The 27,547-nt window shown below is 42.7% G+C and overlaps 1 protein-coding gene across 1 annotated transcript in view; it reads left to right on the top strand.

Moving 5' to 3' along the window:
* Positions 1-27,547, top strand: part of SYNE1 (spectrin repeat containing nuclear envelope protein 1) — a 994,076-nt gene that overhangs the window by 637,233 nt on the left and 329,296 nt on the right. Inside the window, exons 89-90 of the mRNA XM_033936910.1 lie at positions 2,947-3,141; positions 16,884-17,024. Coding sequence (XP_033792801.1) covers positions 2,947-3,141; positions 16,884-17,024 — 336 coding nt within the window. The remainder of the gene's footprint in view (positions 1-2,946; positions 3,142-16,883; positions 17,025-27,547) is intronic.

Raw genomic sequence — 27,547 nt, 5'->3', positions numbered from 1 at the left:
TGCCGCGATAGCGATACCCCATGTGCCGCTAACTGTGGCACTTTGGATTGCTATCGCGGCAGAAAACATAGCCAATCTCTCCTGCCGTGATCCATCCCCCCCGACTCGACATGTGCAGGAGGGAGCCCAACCACTCCTGCCCCAGTGACCCCCCCCCCCCGACTCACTCCGGGCAGGAGGAAGCCCAACCCCTCATGCCCCAGTGACCCCCCCCACTAAGATGTGGGCAGGAGGGATCCCAGGCGCTCCTGCCCACGATGTACCCCCCCACGAATGCCCCCAAACCCCTGATCACCCCCCGAACCTCCCCCACCCGCCGAGCCCGCAACACCCCACTCCCGAGACCCCCCTTTACCTTAAAGAAGTTGGCTGGACAGACGGGTGCCAAGCCCGTCCGTCCAGCAGGCGTGGGCCTTAGGCCCCTCCTGTGGGCGGGGCTTGAGGTGCCTTCCATTCTCTTTTCATCTCTCAGCAGTTCTCACCAGGATTCCAAGTGTTCTTCCACATCCTCTTTGAAATCTGAACCTTTCTTCCCCCACCCCCAATCCTCTCTTCTAAACTTTTCCCCTCTGCGCCTATCCTGTCTGGCTCAGGGTTCCAGAATGACAACAGTGACTCCTAGTGTTAGTCTTATGGTAAAACTGTTAGTGGTGGTTTGCTAACAGGATTAGAAAAATTAAGGGAATTGGCTTGACACACTTCTTATAAAGGTCTTGGCAGCTAACTCCTAACTGTTCAAACCCAGGAATTCAATGTCAGTGTCAGGACATGACCTGACATTAAAAATTTAGTTGGTAATAATCAGCACTTAAAAAAAAAAGGCTGACATCCACCAGCTGAATAATGGGGGAACTGTTATAGAATTGCCCTCATCTCTTTCAATACTTTTTGCCTGTGACTTTGAACATGCAAATTTAAGTCAATTTCATTGACTTCTTTTAAAGACAAAATTGCATTTTTATACAAGCTCAATTTTCTTTAGAAAACCAAAGCAGAACCAAGGCAAGCTGGACCACTGCTAAACTGGATCACTTTGAATTTTTGCAGACCCTCTTTAAAAAAATGTAAAGAGTGGATCTGTGAGAAATTTACATTTCCTAATGGGCTTGAATCAAACTAAAATCTGGTTGGTATCAAATTGTTCTCACATTCTGACAGTCACTTTGCCTTCAGTATCTCAATATATGTTCCATTCATGCATTTAGATTTTTTACATGTATCTTATTTTAAAGATTATTATTGTGTGAATGACATTCAGTATCCAGATAACACAGTGAAATAACCCCTGGACAGCCAACGTCTTATTTTTTCCATAGGAGTGGTAAATTAACCCCCCACCCCCACCCCCTTTAAGCAGCGGTAGAAGTTTCTACTAAGGCCCAGAGCGCTAAATTCTTCAACACTCATAGAAATTATGTGAGCATCAGAGAATTTAACACTCCGGGCCACGGGAAAAACCTCTACTGTGGCTTAGTAAAAAAGGAGGGGGGGGATTTTTAAGCCTTGATTAGTTTCCCCATATTCTCCAAACTGCCCAACATGTAATACATTGATTCATTTTTGCCAGTATGTATAATGTTTGTGAAGTTACCTTAAGAAGGATATGGCGTTACTCGAGAGGGTTCAGAGGAGAGCGACGCGTCTGATAAAAGGGATGGAAAACCTTTCATACGCTGAGAGATTGGAGAAACTGGGTCTCTTTTCCCTGGAGAAGAGGAGAGTTAGAGGGGATATGATAGAGACTTATAAGATCATAAAGGGCATAGAGAGAGTAGAGAGGGACAGATTCTTCAAACTTTCAAAAAATAAAAGAACAAGAGGGCATTCGGAAAAGTTGAAAGGGGACAGATTCAAAACAAATGCTAGGAAGTTCTTCTTTACCCAACGTGTGGTGGACACCTGGAATGCGCTTCCAGAGGACGTAATAAGGCAGAGTACGGTACTGGGGTTTAAGAAAGGATTGGACAGTTTTCTCCTGGAAAAGGGGATAGAAGGGTATAAATAGAGGATTACTGCACAGGTCCTGGACCTGTTGGGCCGCCACGTGAGCGGACTGCTGGGCACGATGGACCTCTGGTCTGACCCAGCGGAGGCATTGCTTATGTTCTTAAGTGATGCGTTTTGTAAACTTTGGCAAGAAAACCTCACAGCAACTGCTTTATCAGCTGTATTGCATATTTAATATTGGTTGGCTGTCATACTTGAGCACTGACCACTAACCTGTCACTGCTTGAAACAGTGGGCTGAGAGCCAGACACATCATGCAATATACTAGTGTTCATATTTTAAATTAATTTGTAAATTAAACTCGGTCTCTTATTCAACATAACAACAGCCTAAAGCAGGAAACTACTGCCATTGCTTTCCTATTAACCTGCTGTGTTCTCTTGCTACGCTCTTTGTCCTGGGTCTGGTGGGAGCTGAGCATAGCATTGAATTGTTTGTCATCACATGATCTCATTTCCACAGCAGGAATGGCTACATGCTCTTCCTGGTAACTGCAATACAGGCAGCAGTCTTGTTCCTCCCCCTGCTCTCCACCTTTCTTCTTTTCTGAGAGTAAACTATTTAATTGTGCCGATGTCACTTTATCAAGGCACGGCAGACACTCTGGTTAGAATGATCTCTCCTTGTACCTTTTGTGCTGGAACTGCCAAGCCCCGGAAAGCTCCCTCTGCTCTTTTTCCTGTCTGTCTGCTGCAGCTCTCTGCTTTGTGGTTTTGCTGTTATGGGCTGCAGCCGACTCCTCTTTCAGAGTCAACATCCCGCCCTGCAGCTACTGCTGCTGCTGCTGATGTAGGGGTTTGGGGCAGGCAGCTGTGATTTCATTGGCTAGGCTCATAGAAGCTAGCCAGCCAGCCCGCCCGCTTGCCTGGAGGAAGATGGATTGCTACTAATTCCGTTGTCTTTTTTTTTTTTTTTTTTGGACACAAAATGTTTTCCCAGGATCTGGCTCAGAAAATCAAAGGATACCAGGAGCAGATTGCTTCCTTGAACTCGAAGTGCAAGATGCTCACGATGAAAGCTAAGCATGCTACAATGCTCTTGACAGTAACGGAAGTCGAAGGGCTTTCAGAAGGAATGGAGGAGCTGGACTCGGAACTCCTCCCTGTGTCCTCAGCCCACCCCTCTGTGGTTATGGTAAGGGGACGACTGCTTTACTCGGCTTGATGGTGCTTTAATGCATGGCTTCAATTGCCAAATGTTTGTTTGATGCTGGGGTTTACCAGCATATTCAGGCAAGACAGTGTGACAGTCCACTGATTGGGAGGAATGCTGCTTAATTCTTTTGTAATTACCCAGGATTCCACTCGTTAGATCTAGATAATGGTACCTGTCAAATGAAGCAGTCTATAGAGATCAGAGTTAGGGCCCTGCGTACTATGTATTTTTCATCACAGACAAAAAATTGGAGAAATTTGTATAAGATAGTCAGTTTAGATTACAACAGCAGGTTTAAAAGAAACATTTCAAAGAGCTGGCTTTCCAGATTTTGCATCAGATTTCTATGACAATGTGTCTATGCCATACCACACATTGCAAAATTATATTAAAAAAAACAAAACCTGGAAATAAATTCATTGCAAAATCTTGGTGCAATATTGGTTTGCATAAAAAGAGCAATTCTATAACAGGACACATGGTAGAAGTCTATTCTATGAAAGGAACAGAGTTACCTACGTTCCTTTATAGAATACTAGCCTAACCAGGTATATATGCACTTAAGAAATAGGCGGGAACACCTAGCCAGCTGTAGAGCTCATGCCTAAATGTCAGATGTGCATAAATTTACAGTATTCTGTAAGTTAAGCACATAAGTGGGAACCACACTCATGCATTTACCTCCTCTTGTAAACCCATGTTAAAGTGAGTATTTACAGAATAGGAGAACTCTGCCAAATATGTGCATGAATTTATTTATTTATTAGGATTTATTTATCACCTTTTTGAAGGAGTTCACTCGAGGCGATGTACATCAAGACTAAGGGCTCCTTTTATCAAGGTGCGCTACGGGGGTTAGCGCGTCGGACATTTCATCACGCGCTAACCCCCACGGCACACCAAAAAACTAACGCCTCATCAATGGAGGCGTTAACCGCCTACCGCAGCTTGATAAAAAGAGCCCTAAGTCAAACATAGACAATAGACAATTACAGTAATAAAAATATTATATATATTCAAATTACAATAAATGCTATTATTCTAAACAATTGCACCTAAAATGTCTTTCAGGATTTGTATTCCAGATACAAATTTTCTGAAAAACAAAATTTTAAAAAACCTTGAAATGTGATTTTAGTAAATTGATTTTTGTTTGTGCTGAAGAGTTTAGAATTCTAAATTTAAACTCATACATTGATCATTATTACACAATTAGAGGTACATAATCAAAATGGAAATACATCTAAAAAACCCACCTAAATTGGCACTAAGACGATCAAAAACACAGGTCATCCAAGTACCAATAATCAGAGTTTTAGATGTATCTAAAACCAGCTTAGGCCTTTTCACTGTCTCTGTGCACCCAGAGCGAAAAGGGGCGTTTTTGGAGGAGTGAGTAGAGCGGGAGGTGGACCGACCTAAACGTAGTTGTCTGGCAGCCATAATCGAAAGTACTGTACGGAACTTATACGTAGTGACTTAGAGCAAGTCAAAACAGGTATAAATTCCGGATCAGGCCACTGAACTGATCGCAGTTGCTGCGATCAGCTAAGCGGCTCAGGCAACCCATCCCCTTGCCCACATAACAATTGTGGCAGGAGGGATGCCTAGTCCCTCCTGCCTGGCATCCGCCGTGACCCCCTCCCTCCGCCCGAATGATCATGGCAGGAGAAATGCCCAGTCTCTCCTGCCTGGCAACCGCCTTGACCCTTGATAGTTCTCCAGCAGGAGAGATACCTAATCTCTCCTGACAGACACCCCCCACCGAAAGTTCGCTGGCAGAAGGATGCCCAGTCCCTCCTGCCGGACACCCCCCATCACACCAAAAGGTAGTCCATCTGGACCTCCCCCAAGGCCACCCCTACTGGGACCTCACACCCCCTTAAGAACCCCACCAGGACCACCCACCCCCACCAGGACCCACCTGAACCCTCCAATCTTTTATAGATGGACGAACGGACAGGTCCATCCTGCATCTGGCCAGCAGGACCACCTTCGCTGGAATGGTGGGCCTGCTCTTTCCCTGTGCATCTTGGGATGCACCGGGGAAGGGCCTAAAGCCCAGATTGGACCAGATGCTTAACGCCTTCTGCTGCTCAGGGTCTGTGTTCTTTAACGGCTGCAAATGGTTGATTTCAGTATATTCATAATTAATATGGGCATGTTTGTGTGTAGGAGGGGAACTCATTATAACTAGGTTTCTGTGCCTTTGATGAGAATGAGATGGGGGACAAATTTTCCCTGTCCCCGCAGGATCTTTCTATGCCTGTCCCGTCCCCATAAGCTCTATCCCTGCCCCTGCTCCATTCTTGCAAGCTCTGTCCTTGTCTGCACAAGTCTCAAACTTTTAAATCATAACTCTTTGAGCCTTGTGTGGTTGAGGCAGAGTTTGCAGAAATGGGACAGGAACAGGGATAGAACTTGTGGGGATGGGACAGGGATATTGAGATCTTGCAGGGACGGGATCAAATTTGTCCCCGTGTCATTCTCTACCTTTGACCTTACAAATAATTAGTATTAAAACTTAACAGATTTCTAGAGTTTTGCTTTCCTGTTTGGAGTAAAACCAAAGACAGAGACTGCTGCTTGCTTTAGGACTCAGGTTGCAGAAGGACTTCCAAAGAAAAATCCATTAACAAAAGATAAACTAACTCTGATCTGAAAGTAGAAAGGAACAGCATTTAAGCCCATGTAGCTCAGGAAGGGACTACTGTTCAAGCAGGGCGCTTTAAAAAAAAGGTTTTATTTTGTTACACAGCTATCACATGGCTGAAAAGCTCTCACTCAAGTAAAGCTTTATTGGGATCTGGGTTGGCCACTGTTGCAAAAAGGATACTGGGCTTGCTGGACCTTTCTTATGTTCTTATGAAGACATGTTTCCTAAGCAGTTCCATGAGAGCTCTGACATCTCCGGTATATTATGTCGGGTCCAATCTGTACTGCGTGCAGACCCTGAAGAGTGTGTACTCAACTTATTTTCTGTTTGTTTTCTGGCAACCTTTCTGGCCACCAGCTCTTGTGGCTGGGTATTTGGTCTAGAACTATAGTCTTTTACCAGTGCTGCCAGATCAATGTTTATGATTGAAATGAATTTTAATGCTTTTAATGTTAGTGTCTGTTTAATGATCAAACTGATTCTAAGAATTTAAGCAAATACTACAGTGTACAGTACAGCATCTACGGAAAAGACCAGAACTGAACCTTGCCACATCATTTGCCGAAGAAAACTGAAAACCCATCTGTTTGATACTTAATCTCCATTACCCTACCCTCTCTCCCCCTTCCCTTTCCGTCCCACCTCCTCTCTCCCCTCTTTTTCTCTCCCCTTTCTCTCCCTCCTACCTATCTACCTCCCCTCTCTCTCCCCCCTCTTCTTAATTGATTGATTGATTGATTAGCTTTATTTATATCCCGTCATACCTTTCAGTTCAAGACGGTTTACAACAAAAGAAACTGCATAATATGCAGCAAAATTACATCAGTAACAGGAAATAGGAGCATACAAGTAGATGTAGAGCAGGTCGGTCAAAGAAGTTTAAACAAATTTGTCAAATAATTGAGTTTTCAGTGATCTTCAGAATGTCTACATATTACCTTGAAGAGTGGACTAACACGGCTAAGATTTCTAAGAGGCTTTGATTATTCTCTTCATCCCTGTCCTTATGTTTTGTCCTTTAATTGTTTTCTTTCCTATCACAATGGTAGTTCTCCCACCATCCCTTTTGCTTCTAATAAGTCATGTTTGTCCATATCTGCATTCTTATTTATTTTCTCTGTCTTCCCCGCATCTTCTCCCCTCTTGCCTTGAGCCTGTATATGTATGAGCGATGAACAAATAGATTAGATTAGATTAGATCTATGCCATTAAAGCTGTTTGTTAAATTCTGGGTTACAAGGGAGTTTTTCACAGAGGTCAGGGAGTAGCCGTATCTTAACCCTTTCAGGACCAAGGGACATATTTGTCCCATAACTTTAAAATCCTATAAATTTTGATTGGGATAGTCTACAGTTCTAAATTTGATATGTACGGATTCCATATGATACTGCCTTTATGTAAACAAACTGGTTCCGACATTCATTCATTAGCGTCGTTGCCAGATTGACGAGAAGATTCACTTGCCACACTGTCCATAAGCCAGAAGTGTGATTTTTTTTTAAAAAAATAATGATATTTCACAAAAAAAAATCAATTTTTTGGCATCTGCAAGCCCTTTTTACCATAAAAATGTCGTCAAAACCACAAAAATTGGCCTACGATCCTTATGGTCCTGAAAGGGTTAACCAGCCATCCACACTGTAACAAGCAGATATCCCAGTACCCTGATTCCAGTCTCAGGGGGCCCTGGGAGTTACACATGACATTTCTATGCTAATCTTGAAACCTTAACCAGTTTGTGGCACTTTCGATCACATTTGGACAATCCTACACCAGACACTACAAATACTTATCCATAGCTACTTTACCCCCCTCCTCTCCCCCCTTTTACAAAGCCACATTAGGCTTTTTTTTTTATCGCCGGCCATGGTGGTATTAGCTCCGACGCTCAAATGTGGGAGCTAATACCGCCGCGGCTGGCAATAAAAAGGCAATATCTGCCTTCATAAAAGGGGAGGGGTGTGTGTGTTAATAACATGCACATGATCCAGCATTTTGGTTTCCCATTTGGAACGTTACTTGTGTAAGAATAACGTAACACTGTCTGATATTATCCCTTCTATCCCTGAAAGGAGTAAAATATAAAAGGGTTCACTGCAACTCATTTAATTATCAGTCTACTAAATCGTGGAGCCCACTAGCCACTGAGATTTGCTTTTCTACCACTTAGGTAATATTATACCTGAAAACATGGTTTTTCCAAAATCCTGGATTGACTCAAACTCTGAAATGTATGCTCATGATGATGATGAAACAAATACACTAACCATGAACTCACTGTATCAGAAGTCTATGGGCTAAATGCACTAAAGATACTGACTCAATCGCCGTTGGCCAATTCTCTGGCCGATTCTCCAGCAGCGATTGATATGCTATCAAGTTTGCATGCAAATGATTTGCACGGAGGTGCAAATAATTTGCATACAAAGGTGACTGATCAATTGCTTAGTGAGCGATTGGCACATGTGCAGAGCCCTAACAGTAGTGACAGGGGAAGCAGCCTTCTGTCACTGCTGTTAGGGCTTATTTTTTTAATGGCACAGATGTTGTGTGTGTGTTACACATGCATTATCTGTCCCATTAAACAAAAGGAAAAAAGTTCCCCCGTGCCATGCCCCCCCCCCCTGGTGCCAGACACCCTCGAGCCTCCCTCCCACTAAACCCCCCAAAATGACAGGAGGGATGCTCACTCACTCCTGCCATCCCGACTGATCCTCCCAGCAGCAAAACAGCAGGAGGGTTTTCTACTCCCTCCTGCCATGATGGACCTCCCATGCTAATCACCCCTCCCCAACCACCCCCTTCCCTCCCCCCATAAAAAATGGCAGGATGTATGCCCACTCCCTCCTGCTATCGGAGGTCCCCCCTCAACCCCCTTCATACCTTTTAAGTTGGGAGCAGGAGGATGCTCACTCGCTCCTTTTCCAAGGCTGCCAAGTCTACAATGCTGAGGAGAGTCTTAAGGCCATGATTGGCTCAGACGTTTCAGGCCCCTCCCCTTGGGAGAGATCTTAGTTTCTGAGCCAACCAGGGACTTCCTTAGGCTCCTTCTTCTGTATCTTTTATCTACAGGTCTAGACAAATCGATTTCTCCGATTGCTAAAACCCTATTTGGAGTAGCCAAGTAATGTTAGTGCATCAATTACTCTGGTATTTTGCATAGGGTTTTAGCTAATTTGCATGGCCGAATTGGAAAATGGGCGATCAAGGGGAAAACATGTGGTGGGATGTTTTGTGCATCGGGTCGGTAACAGCGATCATAACAAAAGCTGTGAAAACAGGTTTAGCGACGATCACCAACTTTAGTGCATCTAGCCTTATGTTAGGAGTATACTGGGTATTTATGTTTGTTTTGAAATAATTGCTGCTGTAAATGACTATGATGCATTAATTGTTGTTGTAACCCACCTCGAACTCCACTTTGGAGGATTTGGCGGGATAGAAGACCACAAATAACATAGCAAACTATTTAGTGCATCTGGTCATTCTCTGTATTGTGAAGCCTTCTGCAGCTTCCATTGAAACATTGGTGTTTTTGGATCTGGAGCACCCACAGTTTTGATCTTTTTGAAACATTTTCATTGACTTTGCTAGTGGAGTGCCACAATCTTCTATAAAATTGTCAAATTAAAACATATTTTTAAGGACATTATGGTTTGAAGAAGTATGATCATTCCATTCCATTAGTGACTTCCGCCTGTACCTTGCAGTTCTAAGCGGATTACAGTGTAAGATAGCTGGATATTTCCAGGAAGTTACAATTTACAGTATAAGATTGCTGGACATTTCCAGGATGTTACTATTTACAGTATAAGATAGCTGGACAATGCCAGGAAGTTGCCATTTAGGGGATGATTACACAGTAGATGCAGTGGATGCTTATATAGTGGATGCAAGGGAATTACAGATTAGGGGCGTTGAATAGTAAGGTAAGGGGGAGAGTTTAGGATCACTAGAAGGGAAGAAGAGGTTAGGGTTGGTTTCTTGAAAGGGTCAAGGGGGGATAAAAGTAGAAGGGAGGAGGTTACCTGGTAGTTTGCTTGGAGGGCGGAGGAAGCGAGGGGGGGGATAAGAAGGTTGTATAGTTTTTTTGAAAAGCAGAGTTTTGATTACCTTTCGGAATGATTTAAAGTCACTTGTAGTTGTCAGCAGGTTGAGGATGGATGGGTCCAGCTTCGCTGCCTGCGTCGCATGTCAAGCCTTTTTACTGTGAGTTGCACTGGCTGCCTATGGAGGCTCGTGTGTTGTTGAAGTTGGGCTGCTTTTGTTACAAGGTTCTTTACGCCATTACTTGGTTCACAGATTTTCCTTGGCTTCTTACAGATACAGTAGAAGAACCCATTCCTTATTTAATTTTCCTTCAATCCAGGGTTGTAAAAACACTTTGGCATCCCAGGCGGCCCTTCATGATAAGGAGTTTTGAGCTTTGTTGCTTGCAGCTCACTCTTATAAGGACTTTAAATCTCAACTGAAAACCTATCTATTTGCTAAATATTTGATCAACTAGATTCTTCATCCCGTTTATTATGATTTTCACTAGTAACCATTGTAAACCGCATTGAACTGATGAGGTCAACAAGCACAATGTTATGTTATGTTATTACATTATATTACATTAGTGATTTTTATTCCGCCATTACCTTGTTATGTAAAATATGTCTGTGAATGCTCTCTTTAATTTTCCAATCTGAGCTAAATGTTACAGACTTCATAAAGTACAAAATAAGTCATAGATATCTTTTTACTGAACTAACTTAATACAGCACTATTTCTGGGGGGGAAAACCTGCTTGGTCGTTGTGTTAGCCGACTTGAATGCATAGAAAAATAATAAAGAAAGATGATGTCTTGATTTTGGATTAACAATACCTTTCTTAAAAAACGGAGTATTAATTCTCAAAAGTCTGGTTTAAAAGTGTACTGTATTAAGCTGTTATTGGATTGGACTAACAATGCGTTTCTTTGCTAGCTTTTGGGAGCTAATAATCCCTCTCTCAATAAATGAATTGTTAGAGCAATAACAAGGCATCATCTTTTTTTTTTTTTTGTTAACCTTTATTTCTGTGCACTCAAGTGGACTAACATAGCAAATATACAGTTGCAGTAGGCAGACTTTGTAAATTTCCCCAAGAATACTAAAGGGTGAAAGGGGAATTGGCAAAAGGCTGAGCCTTTCATGTGTAGGTTACTAAATCCAATTCAGTCAAGGTCAGTAGAAACCTTAAAATATGACCCATGTGAAATGAATAGACTGTCTTAGTTCATTAATGCACCTTAGTTGGACATTAACTTCGACCACAGATGCCTGTGTAGCCTGGGATGCCAAAGGATGCATAGGCATGGAGAAGCAGCCTTTGCAGAGTACAGCTAAGGCAGGGGTCTCAAAGTCCCTCCTTGAGGGCCGCAATCCAGTTGGGTTTTCAGGATTTCCCCAATGAATATGCATGAGATCTATGTGCATGCACTGCTTTCAATGCATATTCATTGGGGAAATCCTGAAAACCCGACTGGATTGCGGCCCTCAAGGAGGGACTTTGAGATCCCTGAGCTAAGGCATACTTGGCAGCAGTGTTGAAAAGGTGCCTGAGTCGTATATTTTCTATGGATGAATGGAGAACTTTTCACTAGGACAAAATCCATTCAAAAGTTTAAAAATGGGGGGAAAAGCACCCCAATCATTGAAGAAACACAGAAAACTTCAGAGGAAGTGAAAAAAAAAAAAAAAAAGGATAATTAGCAACATTTTTGGTTAGTTTAATATTACAAACAGTAGATGATGTCTGATTCAGGCTGTAATCAAATGTTACCTTTTTCTTTATTTAGAAATTAAAAAAATGTCCTTGGCTTGAATTTCTAATGTGCAATGGAGGCAATTCTGTAACAGGGCACCTCCAATTAGGCACCCAGTATGAGCCTATTCCATAAAGAAACTAGGCACCCAAGATCCATTATAAAGTACTACTACTACTACTTATCACTTATAGAGCATTGAAAGGCATAAGCGGTGCTGTACATTTAGACTTTTATGGACAGTCCCTGATGACTACCAATGAACCTTACATATAGGTGCTGTCACTTAACCACACATACTGTGGCTAGCATAAGTATGGTATAACTTAGGGACACTATCCATGCTGTACCCCTGTGTACACCCCGTTGCAAATACACACTAAGCTAAGCAGGTATTTGCACAATAGTTCTTAGGTGCCATATTAGGATTTTTCACATGCAAGCATGCGATACTGTGTAAATGCTATTTATTTATTTAAGTTTCTATACCGTTCTCCTAGGGAAGTTCACAACTCTTTATATGAATTTTATTCAGGTGCTCAAGCATTTTTCCCTGTCTGTCTAATTGTACCTGGCGTCATGGGGGGATTAAGTGACTTGCCCAGGGTCACAAGGAGCAGCATGGGTTTGAAACCACAACCTCAGGGTGCTGAGTAAAGAATGACTCAAGGACAAATTTTTCCCCATCGCCACAGGAACTCATTTTCCCCATCCCTGTGAATTCTTTTCCTGTCCCATTCCTGCAAGCTCTATCCTCATCTGCACAAACCTTAAACACTTTAAAATCATAAGTAGCAACATTCTGGGGCTCAGATTGCGATGTCATAATGCCTCATTCCACCAATGCCTAAGCTCCGTCCTCATCTGCACAAGCCTCAAACCCTTTAAAATCATAAGTGTTCGAGACTTGTGCGGTTAAGACGGAGCTTACAGGAATGGGACAGGAACAGCGACAGTCTAATACCTTTCTTTCAGCACCCCCCTTCCCACAAGTTCAGTGCCTTCCCTGAGTTCTCTCCCACCCCCCAGTCCTTCTAACTTCTCTCTTTTTCTGGCAGCAGTAACTCGCTACCTGGCCTCCCTCCCCTAACCCCATCCTTGGCTGCTGATCTGTCAACATCCACACTGCCCAAAACGATTCCTGGGCACTATTATCCACCTCTCCCAGTTTCTGTAGCCTCCCATTGTGCAGTATTCATTTACTAGTAATTGATTGCTATAGTCACTTTATTGATTACTACATGAAATGACAGAGGATGTGGTTGGCATGAGTTGGTCAAACCTTCTTGAAATAAGCTTCAAGAGATGAAATTATACGATATTCACTTTGGGATTGTGTATAGGATGGATATTTTACCTTTTCACATACCATAAAGCTGGTTTTAAGAAAGGTTTGGACAATTTCCTGGAGGAAAAGTTTATAATCTGTTATTGAGACAGACATGGGGGAAGCCACTGCTTGCCCCGGTTCGGTAGCATGGAATGTAGCTACTTTTTGGGGTTTTGCTAGGTACTAGTGACCTGGATTGGCCATCGTGAGGACGGGCTACTGGGCTAGATGGACCATTGGTCTGACCCAATAAGGCTATTCTTATGGTTCTTATCAAAAGTAGCGGGGACGGGGAAATTGAGTTCCTGCAGGGATGGGGAAAAATTGTCCCTGTGTCATTCTCTAGCACTGAGGCTGTAGCTTTAATCACTCTAGTATTCTAAACATTTGGGCCCGGACTCTATGTATAAATGGCCCCACGATCGGCAGCCGCCCACAAAAGTGGTGCCCATCGTGCATCAGATATGCCGTTTGTAGAAAGAATCGTGGCTGCGTCACAGATAGGTGTTGGAAATGCAGGCCAGTGTTTTCAAGGACTACATTTCCTGCACCTATCTGTGATGAGAATCATACTGACGCCTAAGGGTACTTCCATCGTTAACCATGCCTATTGTACCCTTAGATGCCAGTAGGTGCCTCTGTGGTTGCGATTCCGGTGCCATTTACTTTTAAACGATGCAATCGATTATTGTGTCGATTAAAGGCTATTAAATCAATTAAAAATGGCGCCATTAATAATAATAATAATAATAATAACTTTATTCTTGTATACCGCAATACCATGGAAGTTCTATGCGGTTAACAATAGAAGAGACTGTACATTTACAGCGAAGTTACATTTACAGCGTTGTTACATTTACAGCGATGTTACATAAATGGCAGTGAAAATTAACAGCGAAGTTACATACATTTACAGTGAAGTTACATATTACAGCGTTTTTACAATTACAGCGATGTTGCATATATGGCAGTGAAAAGGCATGTGCTAAGAAGAGGCTGTACATTTACAGCGATGTTACAAATTATAACGGTGTTACATTTACAACGTTGTTGAATATAAGGCCGTGAAAAGGCATATGCTATGGAGGCCTGAGGGGCCTTTAGATCAAAACTGAGATTGGGTAAGAGGGTCATATCGAGGAAGGGAGGGAGCAGGGAAGGAGGGAAGGCAGAGTTAGCGGAATTTGTCGAAGAGGAAGGTTTTTAGTGACTTCCTGAACAGGTGATAAGGCGGGGAGTTGGAGATGAGGTCAGTTAGGCAATTGTTCCATTTGCCCGCTTGGAATGCTAGGGTTCTATCAATGAATCTCTTATAGAGGCAGCCTTTTAGGGAGGGAAAGGTGAATAAATGAGTGTTTCGTGTGCGAGAGGGGCCTGCTATTTCAAGATGCTCAGACAGGTAGATTGGGGAGGAGCCAGTTAGGGTTTTGAAACAAAGGCAGGCGAACTTAAAGATGATCCTTGCCTCAACTGGGAGCCAGTGGAGTTTGGTGTAGTAGGGGCTGACATGGTCATATTTTTTGAGATCGTAAATGAGGCGGACGGCTGCATTTTGGACTATTCTTAGACGTTTGATGGTGTTTTTATAGGTTCCGAGGTAAATAATGTTGCAGTAGTCTAATATGCTTAGCACCAGAGATTGAACGAGTAGTCGGAAGGCTTGGTGGTCGAAGTAACGTTTGATGGTGCGCAGTTTCCAGAGGGTGCAGAAACATTTTTTCACCTGGGCACTGGTATGGTCATCGAAGGTTAGAGTGCGGTCCAGGATGACTCCAAGGATTTTTATGGTGGGTAGGATAGGGTAATCTAGTCCATTCAGTTTGAGGGAGGTGCCTAACGAGCGGCACCCTTTATAGCAGGGGTGCCCACACTTTTAGGGCTTGCGAGCTACTTTTAAAATGACCAAGTCAAAATGATCTACCAACAATAAAATAAAAAAAAAAACACAATGCACACTGTATGCATAGAAAATGTTAATTATCATTCCTATTCCAGGGTTTTTCAAAGAGGTCAAAGCAGATGACTCTATGCACTATCACCTCAGTAACAACCATACAAAAATAGACAAATATACCCCCCTCCCTTTTTACTAAACCACAAAAGCAGTTTTTAGAGCGCAGGGAGCTGCGCTGAATGCCCAGCGCTGCTCTCGACGCTCATAGGCTCCCTGCGCTAAAAAAAACTCTATTGCGGTTAAGTAAAAGGGGACCTTAGTGTAAAATATAGACAGCAGATATAAATTCAGACACATTTTGATCACTAAATTTAAAATAAAATCATTTTTCCTACCTTGTCTGGTGATTTCATGAGTCTCTGGTTGCACTTTCTTCTTCTGACTGTGCATCCAATCTTTCTTCCCTTCTTTTAGCCTGTATGCTTCCTCTCCTCCAGACCTCGTTCCCTCCCCCAACTTTTCCTTCCTCTCTCCCTGCCCTTTCTTTCTCTCTGCCTTCCTTTCTTTTTTTTCTGTTTCTCTTCTTTCCTTCTGTCTCCCTGCCTGCCCTTTTTCTTTCTTTCTCCCTGCCCTCCCCCAAGCCACTGCCACTGGGGACCAGGACCCAAACCGCCACCAATAACAGGTCCCAAACTGCCACCAATAACAGGCCCGAAAGCCGACGCCGCTCCAACCTCTCCCTGCTTCGGCCGACCAGCATCGCGATCGAGCTGTTGGGGGAAATGCTGCCGGGTCCTGCTTTCGCGGAAACAGAAAGTAAGCAGGACCCGGCAGCAAGAAGAGGAAATGCTTCACTAATCTGTCTCCCGCCTTAGCCCATAGCGAACGCTTGCTTCAGGGCTCTCAACATGTGCGTGCCAGCTTCCCTTCTCCCCTCCCCCCCCGGACATAACTTCCGGTTTCGGAGGGAAGAGAAGGGAAGCCGGCACGCACACGTTAGAGCCACAGAGCATAAGTTCGCTACGGGCTGAAATCTCCAAGCCGGATTTTTTTTAATGTTCAGCAGTGGCGGCAGCAGCAGATGACAGCTGGGCGGACCGCCCAGCTAAAAGGCCGTAGAGAGAACACTGGAGAGGAAGGCTGATCGGCCCGGTAGATCAGGACGGCAACACGAGTCTATCACGGAGCCTGGGATGGGCTCTGCGATCGACTCGAGTTGCCTTCCTGAGCTACTGGTCGATCGCGATCGACGTGTTGGGCACCCCTGCTTTATAGAATTTGGGCCTTAACTTGTGTTGCATTTTGCGGTTGGCGTTACACCCTTCACAAGTTAATTGGAAAAAAAAACGATACCAGGAAAATCTTTGCCCTGCTTAATGCTTCAGTCTCGGAAGAATAGTTTTATTTAAAGGATTTCTTGCGTATATGCTAGTATATGATTTACTGTAGCATACTTTTATATAAAATTATCACTACCTCTTTGTTCAAAGTATATACTATGACAGGTAGGTACAGACATGTAGGTGTCATTGGGGAGGAATTTGGGCAGAGCTCAGGTACAGTAACAAAGTGCACACATATGAGGCAGGTGGGATTATATGGAAACAAACAGGAGAGCCTGCCTTCACACTAGTGAACAGCAAACACTACAACAATTGGTCACCTTTGTTGCTGTGTTTGCAGGTGAGATTATACACAGCTGCACTGCAGCATTGATTTTGGCAGCTTGTGTGCTGATATTTTATGAATACATATGAGCACTAATGTGTCTTTTTTAAAAATAAACTTAAAATAAGTGCCCACCAGGCCTCCCAACTTAAGCGACCTGTTATAAAACGACCTTCCACTTGTATAAAAACCTCTATTCAAGTAAAAGTACAGTGATTCTCAAACCTAGGCTGAACTCTTATCAACCCCAATAAGGAGCGAAGACATGTCCCATAATTCCAGCTTTAAATGTAATGTATGTACTACACCTAATCATACCTCTCATTGATATGACTGACTGATCTTCTTCCTGCCCTTTGGGGTTGTCGGTATTTCTCGTGACAGATGACTGCGGGTCGCTGTCACACACTTCTGTCCCCTGTCACTGAAGAGTCTGGGGAGGAAGGGACCAACAGTGAGATTTCTTCTCCACCTGCCTGTCGCTCTCCTTCACCTGTGGCTAACACAGATGCTTCTGCTAATCAGGTACCTTCAACTTGCCATCCATTCAACTGCCTAGTCTGAAGAGATGCCCTGCTGAGTTCTCTGTACTTCAAGATTAAACACTTATCTATAGGGGGCATTGGAGGGTGTTACCTTGAAATTCTAAGTTGTCAGATTAATATATTCTCCCATGATTCACATTTTTTGACCAATAACAAAAATACTAAGCTAAATCAGGTATCCACAGCTGACTGTATAAAAATTGTCAATTGAGAGCATACCAAGAATATATTTTAACATAACTACCCCTCCCCCCCCAAAAAAAAAAAAAAAAAAAACAAACAAACAATAAAGCAAGTTTTAAAATTTTCATTTTGGGAGCTATACTGCCCATTCCATGTATAATATACAGCAAAGTTGCAAGCACAGCTGGAGTTGGCAATTTAGGAGAAGGGCACAAGCAGCCTGATCAACAGAGTTCTTGAAGAGTGTAGGAAGTGATGAGAGAGAATGAGAAGTTGCACAATGAATGCATACTGTACATGGATGAATAAAGATGCCTCAAGTATTTGTGGAAATAGATGGAGAACTAATTCAGTCACTTAAGAAGAGGGTCTGTTTAACTGTAGGAACATTTGAGAGAGAAAAAAAAAAAATAAGTCTAAGCTGAACTCTGACTGTAGTGGTGGTGGATGGTTCATTGAGAGTGAAAAAAAAAACTTCCTCCTATTGGTTTTAAAAGTTATAGGGAAATACATTTAAAACCAATAGGAGAAAAAAAAATCACTCAGAGAATAGTTAAGCTCTGGAAAACATTGCCAGAGATTGTGGTAAGAGTGGATAGCGTAGCTGGTTTTAAGAAAGGCGTGGACAATTTCCTGGAGGAAAAGTCCATAGTCTCTTATTGAGAAAGACATGGGGGAAGCCACTGCTTGCCCTGGATCAGTAGCATGGAATGTTGCTACTCTTTGGGTTTTGGCCAGGTACTAGTGACCTAGATTGGTCACCGTGAGAACAGGCTACTGGGCTTGATGGACCATTGGTCTGACCCAGTAAGTTCTTATGAGAGAGACGTTAAAAACAGGTTGTAGAATTTTAAGGGAGAGATAGAATGAGAATAACAAGAATCTTGGAGAGTGTATGTTCAGACAGGAAGGGGCGTATTTTGATGATATTTAAGGGGTAGAAATGGCAGGTTATAGGAATCAGTGATACCCCCCCAAAATTGCAGGCTGAGGTGAGAGACAGAAAAGACAAGAATTTTTAACTTGGACATGTTTAAGTTGGGACATCCAGGGAGCAATATCAGACAAACAACCACATTCTTGTGTGCAGAGAGGTAGATCTGGGAGTCATCTTAAAAGTGGTTACTGAAAGGTGTGGGAAGAAATCAGCACAGAAATGAAACATGTTTAGAGGGTGAAAAGATCTGGGATAGTGGTGGAAGTGAATCTACCCAAGAAATTGTCATGAGAGAGGTAAAAAGTAAACAAAGATGCATTGGGGTATCAAAACCGAAGTGAGGACAGATGTGTCAGGGAACTATAGCAAGGACTGTCTCAGTGACATGTAGAAAACAAATCAATATTGGAAGGGATCAAGAATGTTTCTCTTGAGTAGTTTGGATGTGAAAGGGATCAATAGCCAAAACAGGTAAGTAGTGTGATCAAAGCATGTTTGAACACAGTGGGAACAGCTGCAGTGAAAAGTGATAAACTAAGGATATGGCAGATGGAGGGGATTCTTGTCCAGTTCCTTGCCAGAATTAGATGCAAAAGGAGAGATGCGGATATGTCAGAGAATAAAAAGATGGGAGCAGGAGATGAATTGAAGAGTGTTCATGGGTAGGAATGAAATCAGAGAAACAAGATAGGAATAAGTGGGAGGAAAAAAGGATTATTGCCTCCTCTCTGATTTGTGGGGAGGGAAAAATAAAAATCGCCAGGAAAGATAAAATAAATGAATTGGGGGAAGCAGAAGCGGCATGACAGAGGACTCAAAATTAATCTTGTGAAACTCTTTGAAGTCAGACAGTTTGAGAAGGGTGTGACATGGAAGGCAGCGTGGAAGGTGGCTACAGCTTGAGAAGGGATGAAAATGGAAAAAAGATGAGCATGACTTTGAAATGTGTGGGAATTAAAATTTTAGCCAAATAAACTCTACTATGGGCAAGTTATACATATGAACAAACAAAACAAATCTGCAGTATGGGTGCAAGGACACAATAAGCAAACTCTGGAAGCAAGCTAGGACTTGGGCTTGGCATGTTTTATGGGGCAGGATAGGAAAAAGAAGGGGATTTATAAAGCAGTGTTTTTAAGTATGTCATACAATGAGCAGCTGAAAGAAGTATGCAGATGTACTCAAATCTTTCCAGTACCTAGACCATTACTGTAGTGAACTATGTGGGGTGTCAGAAGCCCAAGGTCTGATGGGGAATTTTGTACTTATTGCAAACATCTTGATTGAGTTCAATATGCCATAGTCAACCTCCCACGCAGCCTGCACCAACTCCTATGTACTTCCAATTGAGGAAGGTGCTAAAAACACATCTGTTCTCTTCACTGTACTAACCTATTCTCCTGCAATTAGTTGTAAGACATCTACGCCTCTGTATCATTCTAATATTGTATAAGCCGCAATGATGCCTAGCTGACACTTGCGGATTATGAGAATCGGTATGGTATGGTACCTGATTCTTAATTTGAGGGGGAGAAGGAGAGAACATAAGAACATAAACATAAGAACATAAGAACTGCCATCTCCGGATCAGACCTTCGGTCCATCAAGTCCGGCGATCCGCACACGCGGAGGCCCCGCCAGGTGTACACCTGGCGTAATTTATAGTCCACCATATCTTTATATGCCTCTCTTAAGGAGATATGCATCTAGTTTGCTCTTGAAGCCTAGGACGGTCGATTCCGCAATAATCTCCTCTGGGAGGGCATTCCAGGTGTCAACCACTCTCTGAGTGAAGCAGAACTTCCTGACATTAGTCCTGAACTTGTCCCCCCTTAGCTTCATTTCATGTCCTCTTGTCCGTGTCAAATTGGACAATGTAAATAATCTTCTCTGCTCTATTTTGTCGATTCCTTTCAGTATTTTGAAGGTCTCGATCATATCCCCACGCATTCTCCTTTTCTCAAGGGAGAACAATCCTAGTGTTATAAGTCTATCCTCATATTCCAGTCTCTCCATACCCTTCACCAGTTTTGTTGCTCGTCTCTGCACCCTCTCCAGCAGTTTTATATCCTTCTTTAGGTAGGGAGACCAATGTTGGACGCAGTATTCCAAGTGTGGTCTGACCATTGCCCTATAAAGCGGCATTATAACTTTCTCCGATCTACTCGAGATTCCTTTCTTTATCATGCCCAACATTCTATTTGCCTTCTTTGCCGCTGCCGCGCATTGTGCCGACGGCTTCAGGGTCCTATCTATCAGTACACCCAGGTCCCTTTCTTGTTCACTCTTCCCCAGAGTTGCACCTGACATTGTATACTCGTACTCCTTATTTTTATTGCCTAAATGCATTACCTTGCATTTCTCCACATTGAACTTCATCTGCCATTTCTCCGCCCATGTTTCTAACCGACACAAGTCGCTCTGGAGTTTCTCTCTATCCTCCTGCGATCTGATTGCCCGGCATAGTTTTGTATCGTCTGCAAACTTGATGATCTCACTGGATGTTCCTTCCTCCAGGTCATTGATATAAATATTAAAAAGGATCGGCCCAAGTACCGAGCCCTGGGGTACACCACTAGTCACTTTCTCCCAGTCGGAGAACTTCCCATTTATGCCCACTCTCTGCTTTCGGTTTTCCAGCCATTTGCCTATCCATCTTTGTATATCTCCCTCTATGCCATGGCTTTGTAGTTTCCTGAGAAGTCTTTCGTGTGGAACTTTGTCGAACGCTTTCTGGAAGTCCAAGTATATTATGTCCACAGGCTTCCCACTATCAATTTGCTCGTTTACCGTCTCAAAAAATTGGAGTAAATTCGTCAAACATGATTTCCCTTTCCTGAATCCATGTTGACTGGGTTTCATCAAGTCGTGTGCGTCCAAGTGCCGGACTATGCTATCCTTGATCAGTGCTTCAACCATCTTGCCGGGGACCGACGTAAGACTCACAGGCCTATAGTTGCCCGGTTCCCCTCTCGATCCTTTTTTGAAAATTGGCGTGACGTTCGCTATCCTCCAGTCGTCCGGTATCTGTCCAGTTCTGATTGTCAGGTTTGCAAGTTTGTGCAATAACTCTCCGATTTCAACCTTCAATTCCTTTAAGACTCTCGGGTGAATTCCATCCGGTCCAGGGGATTTGTCACTTTTAAGTTTGTCGATCTGATAGTATATCTGGTCTAAGTCCACTTCAACTGTGGTGAGGCTGTCCTCTATTTCTCCTGGAAACACTTTCTCTGCTTCAGGTATTGTTGAGGTGTCTTCCTTCGTAAAGACAGACGCAAAGAAGGAATTTAGTTTGTCTGCGATTTGTTTATCTTCCTTGATGTACCCTTTTCTTCCCTGGTCGTCCAGGGGTCCCACTGCCTCTTTTGCAGGTTTTTTTCCCTTTCACACTCTATTCAAGCTATTGCCTCAGTAGATCGGTACCCGCAGAAGTCCACAGCAGAGGCATCTGAAAGAAATCTGCAGGTGAGCTGTAATCGCCTTAGTCCCCATGTTCCAGCATCCAAAACAAATATTTAGTTAAGAACACGTAGATGACTAGAGAAAACAGTATGAAGGAGAACACCTTAATGTTATACGGCAGTGAACAGATCGGAGAAGGTTATAATGCCACTGTACCGGGCCATGGTGCGCCCTCACCTGGAATACTGCATCCAGCACTGTACATGAAGAAGGACATGGTACTACTCGAAAGGATCCAGAGAAGAGCGACTAAAATGGTTAAGGGGCTGGAGGAGTTGCTGTACAGCGAAAGATTAGAGAAACTGGGCCTCTTCTCCCTTGAAAAGAGGAGACTGAGAGGGGACATGATCGAAACATTCAAGGTACTGAAGGGAATAGACTTAGCAGATAAAGACAGGTTGTTCACCCTCTCCAAGGTAGGAGGAACGAGAGGGCACTCTCTAAAGTTAAAAGGGGATAGATTCCGTACAAACGTAAGGAAGTTCTTCTTCACCCAGAGAGTGGTAGAAAACTGAAACGTTCTTCCGGAGGCTGTTATAGGGGAAAACACCCTCCAGGGATTCAAGACAAAGTTAGACAAGTTCCTGCTGAACCAGAACGTATGCAGGTAGGGCTAGTCTCAGTTAGGGCACTGGTCTTTGACCAAGGGCCTCCGTGGGAGCGGACTGCTGGGCACTATGGACCACTGGTCTGACCCAGCAGCAGCAATTCTTATGTTCTAACAGTGAAGGGCTATAGTACATAAGAATTCTTACCTCAGTATGACAACGTCTAAATCAGGGCTGGACAAACAAGGGTCACGCTGTAGGCTATAACTGAGGAGAAGGGCAGACAGGGGTCTGAGAACCCCTGGGAAAAGCTCTGAAGTATTGGGGAAGAGGAGGAGGGTGAGGCAGGGGTCCAAAACAGCAGAAGAGTGGGGAGTCTCTTTTCAGTTCAAGACGGTATACAGTAAAGTAGAAATACAGTGTGGATACAAGTGAATAGAGTGTGGAGATTACGGCTTTCATGCTCCCTTACTCTGATGTTTGTCTTCTTGAATGCTTTACCTGTAGGAGGCATCCCCCAGCCTTTCCACGCAGCTTGATAGCACTGAAGTTATCAGGTGGTTCTAGCTCACTGGTAACAATTTATGCTAGTCCTAGTTTAATCCCTAAGGAAGGCACTGCAAATAAAACTAGAACTGGCAGAGCCTGTTCCCGATGACCTGAGACATCTAATCACTCAGCCAGAACTGCCACTTGCTCCAGAGGCCTGTGCCCCTCCCCCGATGTTTTCACCAATTGCCTTGCACTTTTGTTTTATAAAACTAATAAAACATTTTCGGAGATTTTAATATTATGACTAAAGCTGTTTTCTCCGATTTGGCATGGCTGTGCAATTTTTTGCTGGTTAAAAACGCAGCATAGCCTACTTCTAAAAAGGTGGGCATATTTTTCATTTTTAATGTTGATAAAGGTCATCTTTGTATTCAGTTGATCATATGTACTGTATCGTCTGATGTTCCTTCTTTATATACAGTTACACACAGATATGTATTTTTACAAATATATAGTTTGGCTTTCATATAGTACAGAGAACTCGGCACTGCATCTCCACACCAGTAAAGATTCATGTTACCATTGTTGTGAACATTGCATTTGTATGTTTATATGTGCATGTTTATACATTTTATTTGTGTCACATACCTATAGCATTGCCATGCATTACCATAAAATCATTATTGACCTTTTATAATTCATCTGTGAATTCCCCAAGGGCAACTCTGTATTCCACAATGTCCTTACTGGAAATTCTAATGGGCCTTTTCCGCTGTACATTTCATCTATGTGTTTTCACACGTAAATTTCTCAATTTCCATGGGGCCATTTATTTCATGCAACATATGTGCAGGCATTGCTGAGGGTAGAGAATGGGCTGAACAGGGGCTGGATCAACTCTTACATTATAAAATAAATGCATATTTACCAATTCCTACTCACACATACATGCACAAAGTTACTCCTGCTTTGGAGCAGGCCTACCCTGCGGGAACCAATCCACTTATAGCCTAAGTGGTTTACATTCAGGTACTCAAGCATTTTTCCCTATCTGTCCCAGTGGACTCACACTCTACCTAATGTACCTGGGGCAAAGGGGGATTAAGTGATTTGCCCAGGGTCACAAAGAGCGGCGTGGGGTTTGAACCCACATCCTCACTGTGGAAAGGAACATAAGTACATACGTTGCTTTTAAAAATCAGGCATAACATATGCACTTACCTTTACAGTGTAAGTGACCTCTTATAAAATTGTCCTTCAAATACAGAGGCACAGTTTTCTCTACTGAACTCCCCCATTGCCCAGATCAATACAGCCACATTGTGAAAAATATATGTACTTAATAGTTCCCTGAACAAAGGCAGACTTGCTTTGGAGCAGGATTAACGTGTATGCTAGTAACAATCTGTTAATATGCATATAATTTTAAAATATACATGTAAGTGATTTTCCTGCCTTGTAATCCGAGGCTTAGTTTTCTCTCTTTACCTTCTCTAATCCACAGAATGTCTACATTCACTGTGGATTATAATGGCTATATTATGTACATATCCAGCCATGCGTTAATCACTCATGGAGCAGTGTATCCAATAGCACCACAGTCTCATGCATACCATGAAATAATAAACCTTACTCAAGTCAGGGTATGTGAAGTATGATCTCAGTCTCTCTCAACAAGTCACTTTCCTCCCGTTTTACAAAAGCGTGAGAGGTTTCTAGCGCCAGCCGGCAAGCTGAATGGTCTGCGCTGTTCCGACGGTCATAGAGTTCATATGAGCATCGGAGCAGTGCAGAGTATTCAGCGAATTGGCTGGCGCTAAAAATCTCTTCCACGCTTTTGTAAAAAGGGAGGGGGGAAGTTATTACTTGCTTTGTCCTATAAAGAATCACTTGCCACTAAGGCACTTTATAAAGTGCTTGAGAGAGCCAGCTATTAAGGCTTCTTTTCTAAGTTTAGCTGATAAAATTTTCCTGAGCTACTTGGCTAGTCAACTCCATTTGGAGAGGGAAGAACATTTGGAGAGGGAAGAACAAGGAATAGGAATAAATACTGAAAAATTGGAGATTTAGGTAATCAATGGCTCTGAGCGCCCCGTGGCTGGGCTTTAAAAGTCTTTTAAAAGTTATTTTCTGATCAAGCACAATTAAATTCATGGGAAAAACTTCAATTTGCAGTTTTTTCCAACTTTAGTTTTTTTCTGGACAACCCTAATGGACAGTATTCATGGCAGTATCTAACTTCCAATGCATGGGGATTGGACAATGAAGGATCTGGTATGAAGAGATTGCGACTATATTTCCACAGTGCACGGAAGTAGAATAAAAAGTAGAAAAAGACAAAAAAAGTAAAAATAAAGCTCCAAAGATGTTCTCCCTCTAAAATAGTAGTTTATATTGTACTTATACCCCTGCTCTGCCAGCCCAAGTGGGACAGGGCCTAATCAGGATGGCCAATCCAATATGCACATATTAACTCAATTCATAGTTATGTAGGCCCAATTTCCACTGCCAAAAGCAGTCAGGCTTAAGTAACTACATGTCATCCATGTAGTGTAGAACTGAGTATCCATCGACTGAATAAGCTCTGTTAGTGACTAGAGGTAGATGTTGAACAGAATTTGTGACAGTATTGATCCTTGTAGTACCCAATAGGTCAGTGCCAATGGTGGCAATGAAGTGCTACCAAACAGTATTGACTGTTGCTTGGTTCAGATCCTATCTATCAGACAGGCAAGCACTATCCCATTGATACCTGTTTCGGCCAGCCTTGCTAACACCGAGGCAAATCCTCTTTCTTGGTTTCTGTAAAGACTTAGTAGGTATTCAAGAACCGTTTCTGTTCCATAACTAGTTCTGCATCCAGATTAATATGGATCTATCCAGTTTCTCTCTTCTATACAATCACTGAGTTGAACACAGCCTATTCTATAAGTTATCCTAGAAATGGGATAGGACACAGGCTGGTAGCTTTCATATTTGTCTTAGTCAAGGCCCTTTTTAATGCTGTTGGTAGCTGACCATTAGAAAATGAAGAATTCACAATTTTTGTGGTGCCTTTTATGAGGCCCCTGCTTGCCTGCTGCACTATCTATGATGGGCAAGGGTTGAGGGAGCAGGTAGTTGTTTAAGGTCTCTTAGGAGTATGTCAAGACCCTTCTCTGTTATTGAGTTAAAAGAGTCCCATGTGTCTGTGTCAGGAAGGAGCAAGTTTGTATGCTTCTGGTTAGGTGATTGGAGACTGGGTGGGACTACCAGTAAATCTTGGTGGAGACTTAATTTTATTGGCAAAGTATACAGCAAAATCATTGCAGTTCAGTTTTGAATGGGTAAGCTGGTTCTGTTGTTGGGGTTGCAATAGGTTGTTTACTATGCTGAATGGGTGCTTGGTTGAATTTGCAGCCTGTTCAATATATTAAGAGAAATAGTGTTTTCTGGCTACTGTTAAAGGCTTGGCGATACTTTGTCATGTATTTCCTACGGTTTAGTCTGTCCTCATCTAGGCAAGATTTACACCATCTTCTTTCGTTTCCATACTTTGCACTTAAGAGTCCAAAATTCAAAATGAGTGTTTGTGAGTGGAGCATAAGACCTTTTTCAGTGGTACTATTTTCTCTAGGGTCTTAGCTAAGTGTGTGTTCCAAATATCAACCAGATCAGTCACTGTTGTTGTCTTTTTATCCACATGTGGATAGTCCAAGGCCTCTAGGAAATTCCCAGTAGTCAGCTTTCCTTGACTCTGATCTTCTTCCAAAATTTGGGAAGTGCCATTTGAAAGGTAATGGCGGAATAGAAATCTGTAGTGTAATGTAATGATTCAGATGGTCACTTAGGGTGTTATTTCAATACTGCTATCTTTGTATTCTTGTATTCCAGTCTTATTGTAGAATACCAAGTCTAATATGTGACCATTTTCTTGGGTTGGAGAATTGATAACCTGTGTGAACCGAAGTGCTGTCATCATGTCTAGGAAGACAGCTGTGGTAGTATCCAAAGTTTCGATAAATAGATTGAAGTCACCATCCTAGGGTAATTCATGGTCATTTGTATAATCAGACCAAGGAGCTCTTGCATAGATAATGTGTTGAATCTGATCCGATTGAAACTTTCATTTTTAACTTCATCTAAGTTTTTATTTATTTATTTAATTCATTTTCTATTCTGTTCTCCCCAATGAGCTCAGAACAAGTTACAGGATAACATACATAAGAAATAGTCAAACAGTTTACATTTTGCCATATATACAATTCAGTGTGATCATCATCAATCTTACGAGCATCGATAACTCTTCTGAAGTTCTAGAGGTTGCCTGTTTTACCTTCGTTAAAAGCCACCATATTCTCTCAAAAGAAACTGGATAAACCCCTGCTTTCATGTAGCCAGGTTTCACTTATTCCTAAGATGTCAAGATGCTGTTTATGGATGACATCATGGACCACTGCGGATTTCTTATCAGCTGATCTGGCATTGACCAGGCCCAGGTTCCAAAGGGTGATCTGGGGGTAGTTTTAGTATGGCAGCGAGGTGGTAGTTAAGTACTGATATGTACAGTAGGTGTTCGATCTCTTGCACTTTTGTCTTCTCTTTGATCAGTTAATAAACCATTAAAAATCTTAAATTAAGGGCTCCTTTTTCGAAGGTGTGCTAGCGGTTTTAGCGCACGCACCTGATTAGTGTGCGCTAGCCGAAAAACTACCGCCTGCTCAAGAGGAGGCGATAGCGGCTAGGGCGCACTATTCCACGCGTTAAGGCCCTAACGCGCCTTCGTAAAAGGAGCCCTAAATATACAGCAGCTGTTTATTTCACTCCCCCTGAATAAGATTTTATAAACATATATATTAAAAGAAATCACAACGTTATCCTATTTAGGTGCATTTTCCCATA

This window comes from Geotrypetes seraphini, chromosome 3 (assembly GCF_902459505.1).
Source record: "Geotrypetes seraphini chromosome 3, aGeoSer1.1, whole genome shotgun sequence".
Classification (NCBI taxonomy): domain Eukaryota; kingdom Metazoa; phylum Chordata; class Amphibia; order Gymnophiona; family Dermophiidae; genus Geotrypetes; species Geotrypetes seraphini.
The sequence above is the reverse complement of the archived record's forward strand: the minus strand, read 5'-3'. Positions and strand labels throughout refer to the sequence as shown.